Consider the following 13,023-nt stretch of genomic DNA (forward strand, 5'->3'; position numbering starts at 1 on the left):
CTTACGGGATGATATATCTATTACATTAATATGTTTTAGGTGGTAACTATCAGTAACCTCATTATGTTAAAATTTGATGTGTTAAATACGTAAAAGTTATAATTTCGGATGATATATGTAAAAATATCAATATATTATTGGACTGCTAAAAAAAAAATATAAGAACTTTCGGAATGATAGTCTCAAAAATAAAATAAAATAAAATAAAATAAAATTTAGATTTGATGTGATCATCTACATTTAAAAACAGCAAAAAAACGTACTGGATTAAATGAAATGAAAATCCATCACTCATTATTAACCTAACCATAAATGCACAATAACCCAATAACCCCTCAATCTCCGCCCCTGTAATCCCCTGTTTCCTCCATCTTCCTCCTCCCCCACCTCAATCATGAAGTCCTTCACCAGCACAAAGCTCATCCTCCTACCTCAATCCCTTCCCAAACACAGCACCACTCCCTCCTCCCTCATCTCCTCCCCCCACCATCTATGCATCCTCGCCTTGATCTCCTTCTTCACCTTCGCCTTCCTCCTAACCCTTCTTTCCTCCTCCACCTCCCTTCCCTCTCCTCTCCCCCACCCCTCCGCCGCACTCCCTTCCCCCAAACCCGACCCATACCTCTTCGACACCCTCATCCACTACGCCGCTCAGTCCACCTCCAGCGGCCTAATGCCCGACATCGATCTCCGCTCCATAGCCCGCGCGCTCCGCCGCCGCGCACCCTGCAATCTCCTCGTCTTCGGCCTCGGCCCCGAAAGCTTGCTCTGGCGCGCCCTCAACCACGGTGGCAGGACTGTCTTCGTCGACGAGAACCAGTACTACATCTCCCACTACGAAGAGCGCCATCCTGGTCTCGAGGGCTACGACGTCGTCTACACCACCAAAGTCCGCGAGCTCAAGGAACTGATAGCAGAGGCGAGGGCTAAAATAAGCGGCGACTGCCGGCCTGTTCAAAACTTGCTTTTTTCCGACTGCCGGCTCGCCATCAACGATCTCCCTAACCATGTTTATGAGGTTGCGTGGGACGTGATTGTTGTGGATGGACCCAGAGGGTACTCGCCGGAGAGTCCCGGCCGGATGTCGACGATCTACACGGCGGCCGTCTTGGCGCGCTCCGGCGGAGATGAGCCGACTGATGTTTTGGTACATGATTTTGAGCGGGAGGTGGAGAGAGTTTGCAGCGAGGAGTTTCTTTGTAGGGAGAATCTTGTCGGCGTTGAGGGTCAGGTGGCGCATTTCGTTGTCCGCGGAAGGGATGCTGCTCGAAAGGACGATTTTTGCTTCAATCGCACAGCTGCCGCCGGTACCGCCGCCGCCGCCGCTGCAACCGCCGTGGCGCCGTAGCTCTTTGTAGGATGAGTTGTTAGTGTTTTTTTTGGTAATTACATACAAGCCACCCGAATTATTGATATTTACAAATTGATCACTTTTTTTATTGAAATCGCCTTAGGCAAAATATATTTTTTTTATTTTAGGCGATTTATGTATTTCTTCTTAAAGAAAAAATTAAAATTTTAAATAAAATAAACTAAAAATAGCATTTTTCGTGTGAAAACTTTAAGCGCGTAAAAATTTGATTTGAAAGAGATTCTTCTGTAAGTATTAATAATAAAAACTTATTATTATTTTTTCCTTTATATATTTCAAAGAATGAGAACTCTCCTTCCTTCATAACTTTATCATGCAAACTTAGGAAAAAAATTGCGTATGTAAGATGTATGCAGCGCTGTGTACATAATGGTGGTTATATGAGCGTTATATCGACATTATATTCGCGTTATATCTCTTGTAACCTTCATATAATTTTCATGTAACCTATATGTAACATACATGCAACCTACAAATATGTGAAAAACAAAATTGCGAAACTTATTTCTAAGTTCGGATACGTTACAGGTGGATTATAAAGATATTACATAATGATTATAAGAAAAATAACGCGAATATAATGTTGATATAACACTCATATAACCTATGCAACGTGTTGTCTTATGTACGCAAATTTTTTCCGCAAAAGTAATGTGCTTTCAATAAAATAGTTTTATATACTTTTGTTTTAAGAAGATCTCCGGTCTAAAATTTGAAATTTCTATTTATAAAGCATAAAAAGATAGTTTTCATTTTTAAGAAGTTAAATATTTGAGTTTTTTTTTAAATGATGTTAAAGACTTGAGTGTTATAAAAATATAAATATTAAAATAAAGTATTTGATATATAAAATTTTGTGATGTATGTGTAAAAGTCTTTATTTTATTTTTTAATTATTTTTTGAACGTGAGATGGAAGCTAATATGTAAATGACTTGGATTTTGCCGGTAATGTCGCAGGCGAAACCGACAGGGGTATTTTGTTATATCTGTGTAAAAGCTGGGAGGGTTAACTTGCACGTGTCAGTTTGTTAATTGTTGATTACAGTATTTGCAGTTCGGTGGCGAGGGAGGAAAGTGTCGGTGGATTCTGGCAACAGTATTAAATGAGCGCATTGTGCCAGTTTAGAAATCATAATTATTTTATTTAAATTTTAGTGCAAATCTCTTGAATATTATCCAAATGACTTAACAATTATATTTATATCTCAGATTTTTTTAGGTCGAAAAATTATTTTATTAGAACTTTTAACGTAGAGAACTATTTGGAGTCCAATAAATTTTCACCACATGACGGTGATAAAAAAATAAAATCTGTCCGGTAACACAAGAGAATATTTCTCCTGTATTATTCATGTGTTATTGATGTGTTATTTTGGTATTATAACACCAGAAATATTTTCATGACATTAATAATATCTGAATAACATATAATAACACCTGAATAATACGAAATAATATGGGGAGAATATTCTTGTGTTATCGGACTAATTTTTATTTTTTTTTATGACTGTCACGTGACATGATTTCATTGTACTCTGAATAGTTCTCTACGTTAAGAGTTCTGACAGAATATGCGCTCTTTGACATTAAAGTATATTAATTTTAATTTTTTTTAAAAAACAAATATCAAATTGCATGCATAAATAATATGACATATTTGAAAAAATTGAAGAATCAAGGGCACCCATCTCCTTTTATTTATTGTTGATAGATAAAGTTATCGTTCCTCAAATGAATTCAATAATTTTTTTTAAAATCATGTCCCTCATTTTTTTTATTAAAAAAAATCACATTTAATATCGCCTTTTAGGATTACATTCTAGATATTGCGATCGCTAGTGTATTGTTTGTGCAGGTCTGTCATCAATAAAATTTTATAATTTGCCAAATTAGCACAAATTTTAGAGACATTTTTTAAAATAATAAATATTTGAATTCAAAATAAAAATTATCTAGAGATTCCATTTTAATCGGTAATATCAAATTTGGTTTAGTTTGAGTCTAGTTAAATCTAAATCAAGCTATTAAAGTCCATTTGGAAGCTTCATATCATTGATTGATTGGGCAAACAAACTCTAAATTAAACATATCTATTTTCAAATTGAGTGTCTCGAGAAGAATAATCTCATGAGCCTAAGCTCTCTTAATTCTGAGTAATGAAGTCCATCGAATTATTAAAAAACCCTCATATGATCAATAAAGATTGATATGAGTCGTCCAATCAGATGGTTGAGAAAGTTACTCGTCAAATGACCAAAATGTTCCTCCCCTGAAACTTATAAATACACCTTTTCTCTTTACTTAAGGGGGAGAAGTCAAGGTCTAGTGTTGTTCCGAATCGAAGTCCCCAAGATAAATTTCAGTCTCTATAGTCGTCAACTACAATCGACTAGCTCTCGCTATCCGTCGTTGACCACCATTGGGTGCACCATACTCTTTGTCATTGGCGAACTCTGTTTGCTTACAAAGTATCCAAATTCCCCTCCGTATTAGGGCTCCTATTTAAGGGCTTTCACGCGAGCAGCGGGTCTCTCCTTCGCCTTCGCAAGTTTGGCCCGAAAACCCGATCCCGAGCTTTCTTGCAACTTTCTCCCACCGAAGAAGCTTCTCCTGCGGGCTAATTGCCCTCACCTAGATCTCCTTTCATGTCAGAACCGAGGCCTTCGGGATCTCCCTCGCACGAGAAGCCTAGGGCACGCCGCTCCTTTCCTTTTAGTCCAAGCTCCCCTCACCATGCTTCTTGCCTGCGATAGTGCCTTGCTGCCTTTTTTTGACCTGAGAGGTAGCCTAAAGGTCCTCCCCACCTGCAACCCGGGGCGTCAGCTACCTTGTTTCCTCTTCCCTTAGGACCGACGACCTGATCCATCGACGAATTTGTCAGAAGCTTCATCAGAACTCTTAACCATCGGCAGGCGGCAATGGCATCACAGCATAACCTCCCTCCGTTTTAGGAGAGCTTTTTGTCTGACTTCGACAAACATCAAGCAACCACCGTGATGGTGTAACCTTCTGGAACGCTTCTTATTTTTTCTTCTTATCTAGCCCTATGAATAATTTAGGATAGGCATTGTCGATCTGATCGCCCACACAAGGTGAGTTGGCCAGCCGACACTAGTCAGCGCAGCTACACTCCTTTGGATTGGTCCTTGATTTCCTAGAGGAAACCCTAGGGTAGGAATCCCATGCATGGTCAAATTCTGTGCAGAGCCAAAAGATCACCTTTTGTAAACCCTAAACCTAAATCCTAGTGGGTTGGAATCCCAATTTACCCTTGCTTTAGCTTTCCCCAACATTTCTTGGAGGGGTTGGGTTGTTTGAATTTTATAATGAGAGAAAAGCTTTGTAGCTAGCTCATCTTACAAAAACATTAGGAGTTGAGAAATGGGAAAAATTTTTTAGCTAGCCATTTCCACAATATTGTTGAGAGTTTCCCTTTTGGAAACCCGAAGGCAAAACTCCCCACACACCTCGCTAAAGCAGGAGACAGATATGCCACAAATACAAATGTTGAATCTTAGACGTCTATGTGAGATCGTTAGCATGAGTATGACTTACTATTTTTTGTGATCACTTGCACTACATCATGTTGCACTTCATGCATCTCACTTTCTATCTCGACCAGCCGTCCCAACCTGGTTGACATCACGTTCTGCCTCGACCGGCCACCCTGAATTGGTCGACATTACTAATGCCTGAATCGGCCACCTCGACTCTATCAACATCACTTCTACCTTAACCAATCACACCAGCCTAGTCGGCATAACGTTTGCTTCGACCGGTCGCCCCGATCTAGTCGACGTCATTTATGGTCCGATAGGCTGCCTTGGCCCAGTCAATGTCATTTCTGCCTCGACGGCCACCCCGACTTGATCGGTATCACTTTTGTCTCGACCAACCCTCCCAGTTTGGTCAACATCACTTCTGCCTCGACCGACCACTTTGGTCCTTTCAGCTTCCCTGGCTCGGTCAACCGATCACTTGCATAGTGTATGTTGACATGTGCATGAGTCTGCTTGCTTGCTTGCATAATGCATTATACCTTGTATGTGCTTTCCATTTTCATGCGTGTTTGGTCATTATTGGAGCAAGGTGTAATTCTCCCCAGTGGCGTCCTATACCTTTGGCGATCGAGCATGATACGTCTTCTACTATATGTATTGCATAATCTTCATCACATTATTGTGTTGCAGTTTGTGTGCCCATTCATACACTCGCCTCACTTGAATGGTTCTCCTCAATGATCATCACCCTTTTTGGGTCACTGTCTATACGACACACCCATCCTTCAGGTCGCTACCTCCATGATACACTCATCCTTCGAGTCGTTGCCTCCACGACATGCCCACCCCTTTCAGGTCATTGCCTCCATGACACGCCCATCCGTTGGGCTGCTACCTCCATGACAGACCCACCCTTTCGGATCATTTCCTTTATGACACCCCCATCCTACGGGCCGTTCGGATCATTGTCTCCACGACACACCCATCCATCGGGTCGCTGCCACCACGACACACCAACCCTCTTTGGACCATTACCTCCACGACATACTCCTTTTTTACATGGCATACCCGTTTCTTTGGACTGCTGCCTCCATGAAATGCACACCTTTTAGATCACTACCTTCACGATAGTGAGTCAAGCTTGATAGGTGAGTGACCCTATTTTGGTCACAATGCCTTAACGAGTATTGCTTGCCAGGTCTATTTCGACGAGCGATGCGAGTTAAATCATCGAGATTGACATAAGTATGATTGTGCTAAGTATCTAAGAAATCTAACTCGTGTCACTTTATATGTTACGGGATCACATTTAATAACCCTTATTTTAAAACTAAAAAAATATATATTCTTCTACTTGTTACATTCATCATAATTTTAAAGTTACGCATAGAGCAAACTAGAGTGTATATAAGGCCAACCCTTTTTAAAATTCATCTTGGGTGACACCCTTTAGATCCCCTGGATCTTTCGGACGAGGCTGGTGGTGTGACCCTGTCAAAGGCATACGTACTCACAAACTTATCTTGCACTTAGATGTTGGTTAGAATATTTCTCGTTATATGGTGTGCTAGGCTAGGATTTAGGATGCTAGAGAGTATTTTTGATGCCTCTAGCTATTGTTTTATGTTATTTTTTTGTGTGCTTTTGTGTTTGATATGTATGATAGTATATTAGAGCATTCTTCTACAAAGAGTCATACCTATACATATAAACACAGACATGCACCATGAAAGAAGAGCATGTAATGATTTCTACTGACATTTTGCTTGTAGGTGTCATTTAGCTCCCCCAATTAAAAGGCACGACTCGTTATACATTACATGTCTATTGAATTTCCCGCTAATGTTGTTTTCATGTAGGTCGAGACTTTATTTTCTCTTTCAAAAGTATTTGATAGAGTACCCAACGCTAATGTTGTTTTCATGCAGATTGAGTCTTTATTTTCTCTTTCAAATATATTTCATAGAGACCCTAGGCTATGTTTAGATCAAAAATAAGGTACAAGAACGAATTTCTAGGTGGACGACGTATCAAACAACGAAGCAGGGACCAGGAGCGACAACTCATATCCCGTACCTTAAGTTTGAATTCAATATTTTTGTATAGATCTATGACCAAGCATGTATATGTAAGCTACATTGCATGGGCATATGTTGTCTACCCAACGACACTATCCTCTTTTATATTTTGGAGTGCTTTCACTTTTTGTTGCATGTTTGCGTGCTTGAATTATTTTCTTTATTTCTTTTTTATTTATCTAGGATATCACAAAAATTGCAATTTAGGCTCTCCAGGACCTTCAAATTGTAAATTTTTATATATAAAAATCCTACTAAAATATTCAAGAAAATTTAAAATTTAGGATTAGGAGACTCAGGATGTTTAAAATTTGACTTTTACTTTCCTGCATGGCCTTTAAGCCCATTTTAAAATGGGCTACATTGCATGAGCATAACCTGAGTCATATAATAGGGCCTCCACAATATTTATGGATCACTCAAGATAATTACATGATTAGCATGTCCTGAGGAGAAACCCTCACGCTTCTTCAACATGATTGACCCAACATAGATTTCTACTAAGGTGGTTGTCCAGTATGATTTGGTCGTAAGAAGACTCTCTAACCCAGATGGGGTTTCAGTCCTTTTGTTGGAAGCATTTCTAGCCCTGTAGTTGAACCTCTCTTTCTCCATTTTTCAACTGCATCCTCGCCATTTTGGAAGGAACATGTGCTACCTCTTTTAAATCCCTCTGATAGTCATAGGATAGAGTTTCGTTCCTCAGACCTTAGGGCTACTGAGATCCCCCGTGGATAATACAATTAACGGATTGTTAACCAAGGATCTCTGAACATGTTGGGTATACTACCTTTACAATCAGGTAGACAGTAAATTAAGTTCAGGACTGTCACTAATTTCAAATACTGAGATATTGTCAGAACTAAATTATTTAATCAATAAAAAAATTGAAATATAAAGTTTAAACAATAACTACTAAACTATTAAACTATGTTTATGTGATGAAGATTTTTTATGTGAAAAAAAACATCTTTCCCACTACAATGAAATTCTGGTAAAATGAGATGAGATAAATGACTTTAATAAGTATTGTGTCAAATATGAGCTGTTTTAATTCTCTACCCTGATACAATGTTATAGAAAATCATTGGCTAATCCCAGGTTTAGTCTCTAAATCTGTAGCTAGGCTAGGAGGATAGTGACTCCCACTTCCCTTCACCTGAAGGCTAACTCTCGCTTTGGTTTTTAAACACTAAGACCGAATTGGGGATTTTAGTCTGTTACCTTAAAGATTCTCCAATTCTACACCCAACAAAGTATATTTTCCTATTTATTTGCACTTAATTCGTTGAACAAAATTCTTCTTCATGGAATCAAATGTGATCCTCACTCTGTCGTAGAACTCATACTCCATTTCCCAGATCATATGTTTCACAACATATTTTAACAATTCAATTGGTCAGATCGAAAAGTAAATTAGGTTTGGAGTTGAAAAAAACATCACAATTTATTTTATATTTTAACAATTTATTTTATATTTAATTTATTTTATATTTTAATAATGACACATCCATATTATCTCTTCATTTCATCATATCTCAGAGTAGGGAGAAAGATAAAATAAACTACTGAGACTTCATGAGAGAGATACAATAAAACACAAATTTCATATATAAAAGAAAGTTCATCCAACACTAATAAACAAACAACACTTATTTGAAACTGCTTCTCAAAGCAAATCCTTTGTAGCCTCTTCTAGGAAATGTGGGAAAAAGAAATCTTTTACTTTTCTCCTTCTCCAATACTCTTAGAGAAGAGCTCACACTTAATCTCACCACAAAACTCTAAATTATAAGGATAATGGACTCTAAATGGTTGCAGAATGGAAAATGGAAGAATGTGTGATGCGTAGAAGGTTGAATTGGGGCGATGAGATGTTAGGAAGAGTCTATTTTCTAATCAATTTTGGCCCTAAATAAATCCCAGAGTCAGTTCTCCGATAGGTGCCTCCAATAACTCTTTAAAAAATGACCAAATTCGTCGAATCTTCTAAAAACAGGGGTTGAACTGACATTGGCGCCGTCGGCATTCATTCTGAAGCCGTCGGCGCAAGTATTCTACAATTTAATTCGCTGCACTCTGTCAAATGGCGCCATCAGCGCTGCTTCTAGCGCCGTCGGCGCTGAACAAATTTTCAACTTCTTCATTTTTACTCAAAATTTCATCCTTTTTGCTTCAAGTCCTAAAATTCAATAACCTGCAAGAAAACATAAAAATAACTTCCCTTAAAGTGCAATATCACCAAAAATGAGTATAAAATATGGGTCTAAACATGCATTTTTTTGTGTATCAAAATCCCTCAAACTTACATGTTAGTTGTCCTCAAGTAACTCTTCTACTATATAAAAATATGACTTATGGTAAAGAATTTAACTTCTAGATTTCTATATCTTAGTCCACTAAATACAATAGCATAACTTAAGAAAAATTCAAAACAACTCCAATTAACACTAAAGGTATAAGAATATTTAACAATCAAGTCCAAGATTTCTGATTCTCTATTCTTTTAAAAAAAAATTGTAAATTGCCATATTAAAGTCACTTAAAGTATTCATATGAAAAAGAATTTCATAAAACATTACTAGAAAATAAACTAATACTCAAATTAAAATTAAGAAAATGTAGCAAGCCTTCTTTTTTAAATTGATTCAAGTGAAACAAATTTTTAATTATGCATCTCCTCAAGCTTCTCCCCACATCTTTTCTTTTCTTTTCTTTTTCTTTTCCTTTCTTTTTTATATGTGAGGATTTCTATATTCGGATATTTTTTAATGATTTTGTACTTCACTATCCTCTTCTTAAAGTCAAAAACTTGTCACATTTCTTCACTTAAAAAAAATTATATTAGCTTAAGGATTTCATAAAGTTTAATTCTTTTCTTCTCACATGAACCTTTAAGATTTTTAATATTTCAAAAATACAATTTTCTTTACTTAAAATAGAAAACATAGTCTTTTTCTTTTATACCAAATATCTTAATATCTAAAATTAACCTTTATTATTGAAAATTTTTACTTAAGTTTACTATATATTTAGAAACATAAATATAGTTATCTAAAGTTAACCCGTAATACCAAAGGTCATGTTAAATTAAAATTTTTTTTTTAAATATAGCAAAGTGAGGACAAATAAAATTAAGTTTTTTCTTTAAAAATGAATTTTTCTTTCCCCCCTAAACTTAAACTTTAAAAAGATTTAGCATGAAGAACTGAAAAATAAAGGATGAATGAAAAAATTAAATATATAAAAAAAATACATACCTGTTGAAGGTTCTGATTTTGAAACTTTAATTTTGAAATACTGCAGGTGCTAATATAAAAATCTACAAGACTTAAAACATTAAATTATGCATAATACATATAAAATCTGCTGAGAAAGAGTTAATTACAATATAATTAATAAAATACAAAAACTAACAACAAAATTAAATTGAATTTCTGAAATGAAAACAATTTTACAAACTACAGTTCACAACTCAACATAACAACAAAACAGAGTCTCACAATCTAACAAACAGTCTTAATAATATAACAAAAACAAACAACATAATAACAAAGTACAATCAAACATAAACTAAAAAAAATCAAATCACCAATGAAACCAATGATCATCATTTTCTTCTTCTACATCCAAATTCTGCCGTTGATATGGATTAAAAACAGGGTGAGTAGGATACTGAACTGAATGATTATCCTTTATGTATCTCACCAACACATCATCATAAGCAGCATCATATTTGAACTTTTGCCGTATCAAATCATCAGTGTGAGCATTTCTGGCATCCATGTTTTGCAACCTATGATCCATTCTTAAGATATCTCCTTGCTGGATCATCATCTGGTCTAAAGGTTCTCGATTAGTAGGGTCAATAGAAGTAGTGGTCCTCGAAGTAGAAGGAATATCCCTGGTCTTACTTCCAGATCTCCAATCAAGATGAGATTCATATGTCTTTATATTGGCAGACCCAATAGGTCTTTGAGGCTCAATCATCTCTTCCACAGGTCTAAAATCAACTCCTGCCTGTTCACAGAGTGTGAATAAGTGCAGGGTATGCCAAACCACCAGTAGTCGCTCCCTAAGCAATAGATCTAGTGTTCATATAGATAATAGAGCCTACATTTATCCTCATCACCTGCTGAATGCAGAAGTTCATGATGGCTCTATCCTTGGTCACCTCTCTATGATGATTTGTCAGAATCATTCTTCCAGAAATAAAGTAGTGTCAGGCCTTAGATACCACATTAAGCATAGAAAGAGGAAAGTTTACTTTAACATTATTTTTGACTTTCCAGGTCCCTCTTCCATCAGTAAGAAAAGAAATAACCTCATCTAAGGCCTCATTAGTAGCAGAAAATGATTTATACTGGCAATTGTAAACATCTCGCAACTGATAAAACTCATTAATTTTTCTTGGAGAAAACTCCACCTTTCTCCCACGAACAAAAAAAAGTCATTAGAAGCTTCAGTAAAGTTGTCATAGAATTTCATCACTACACCAATAATCGCATCGGCAGTAAAATAACAGAAACAGAATTTTTCTCCCTGCCGAGCATTGATTAATCGCTCGAATTCTCCTCTCACATTTTTAAAATGACAATCTAGAATTACTTTTTTATGCTCAAGTAGACTATTGAATCGAGCACTAGCCCTGAAGCTAACAAATTTTTGTTCATCATAATCTGCTTTTTTTTCATTTGCTCATTCTTGGTGCAATGAGAAATCTAGAGAAAAATTGAATAAATTTCACAATTCCAGAAATCACAAAGTAAAATGCTTTATACTTAAATCTACTAAGTAAGAGTTTTTCACCAAAGGGTTTTCTCAAAATCTCTCAAAAAATTCCAAAATTTTCGGATCTCGGCAATGTGAGATAAATCCTTGGTGAAAATTAAATTTTTTTAGTTCAAAGTATAGCTCTTACCTAGAGAAGATGAAATCCAAAGTTCCTTTGCCTTAAAATCACCTCAAATCAAAGCAAATGCGATTTCTTTTTTAATAACTTCTTTCATTATTGGGTTTAATCTCCTCTGAGGATCAGCTTTAGGTTTATATTGTTCATCTAATAGGATTATGTGCATACAAATAGAAGAACTAATTCCATTAATATCTACTAAAGTTCATCCAAAATCTTTTTTATATTTAAACTTATTTATTATTTTTTCTTCTTGAATTTCAATTAATTCAGAAGATAAAATAACAGACAATGTAGATGACTCTCCTAAAAACACATATTTTAAATGGGCAGGTAATATTTTTAGTTTAAGTTCAGGTGGTTTAATACTTGAAGGAATAAGATTTTTCTTATCATTTTCTAACAAGTCTAAAGTTTCAAATTTTCCCTGAACATAAAGTTTTTCCAAAAAACTTTTTCACCAATAGCACAAGGTATAGTAAAACTACCATGATCTTTTAATTTTTCAAGAAGCTTTTTCTGAATAATAGCACTACACTCTTCACTGAGTGTAACGGTCTTATGATCTGTAAACTTCCTTTTTTGTTTAGTATATTCTTCATAAATTTCACATATCTTGGCATTTGTTCCAAAGCTTCAACAAAAGGAATGTTTATTATTAACTTCTTAAGGATTTCCAAAAATTTTGTAAATTGTTTATCTTTGTTATTTTGCTTCAGTCTTTGAGGAAAAGGAGGTAATGGTTTTTCTAAAGGACCTTATGTTTGTTCATTTTCATTTTGGTTACTTTCCATTGCTTCCTTCTCTTCATAAACTTCAATTTCTCTTTGGGTCCTTGTTTCAACTTCTTTTCCACTTCGTAATTGAATAGCTTTAATTTGCTTCTTATTTTGATCTTTTGGATTAACTTCCATCGGACTCGGAAGAATTCCAGAAGGTCTGTTACTGAGTGCAATAACATTATGTCCTAATTGATTTTCAATATTTCTAATAGCAGTCTCTTGATTTTGTATTTGATTTCCCATGTTTAACATTACTTCTTCCATCGTCAACTTCTTTTCCTTAACTTGTGATCCACCCGCAACATCATCTATAATAGATCTAAGAGATCCTACTAATCAATTATAAAATATTTGAATTTAACCAATCTGGTAGAGCA

The 13,023-nt window shown here is 35.9% G+C and overlaps 1 protein-coding gene across 1 annotated transcript; it reads left to right on the top strand.

The window, feature by feature from the left end:
• Positions 1-290: 290 nt before the first annotated feature.
• LOC110032497 (protein IRX15-LIKE-like) lies at positions 291-1,422 on the top strand. The gene has a single exon (XM_020736148.1). The coding sequence runs from the start codon at positions 395-397 to the stop codon at positions 1,346-1,348; it is 954 nt and encodes a 317-aa protein (XP_020591807.1). The 5' UTR covers positions 291-394; the 3' UTR covers positions 1,349-1,422.
• The last annotated feature ends 11,601 nt before the right edge of the window (positions 1,423-13,023 follow it).

Source organism: Phalaenopsis equestris, unplaced genomic scaffold, assembly GCF_001263595.1.
Source record: "Phalaenopsis equestris unplaced genomic scaffold, ASM126359v1 Scaffold000954, whole genome shotgun sequence".
NCBI lineage: Eukaryota > Viridiplantae > Streptophyta > Magnoliopsida > Asparagales > Orchidaceae > Phalaenopsis > Phalaenopsis equestris.

Excerpts from the sequence above, each read along its gene's own strand:
- LOC110032497 (XM_020736148.1), top strand. The coding sequence starts at position 395 with ATGAAGTCCTTCACCAGCACAAAGCTCATCCTCCTACCTCAATCCCTT.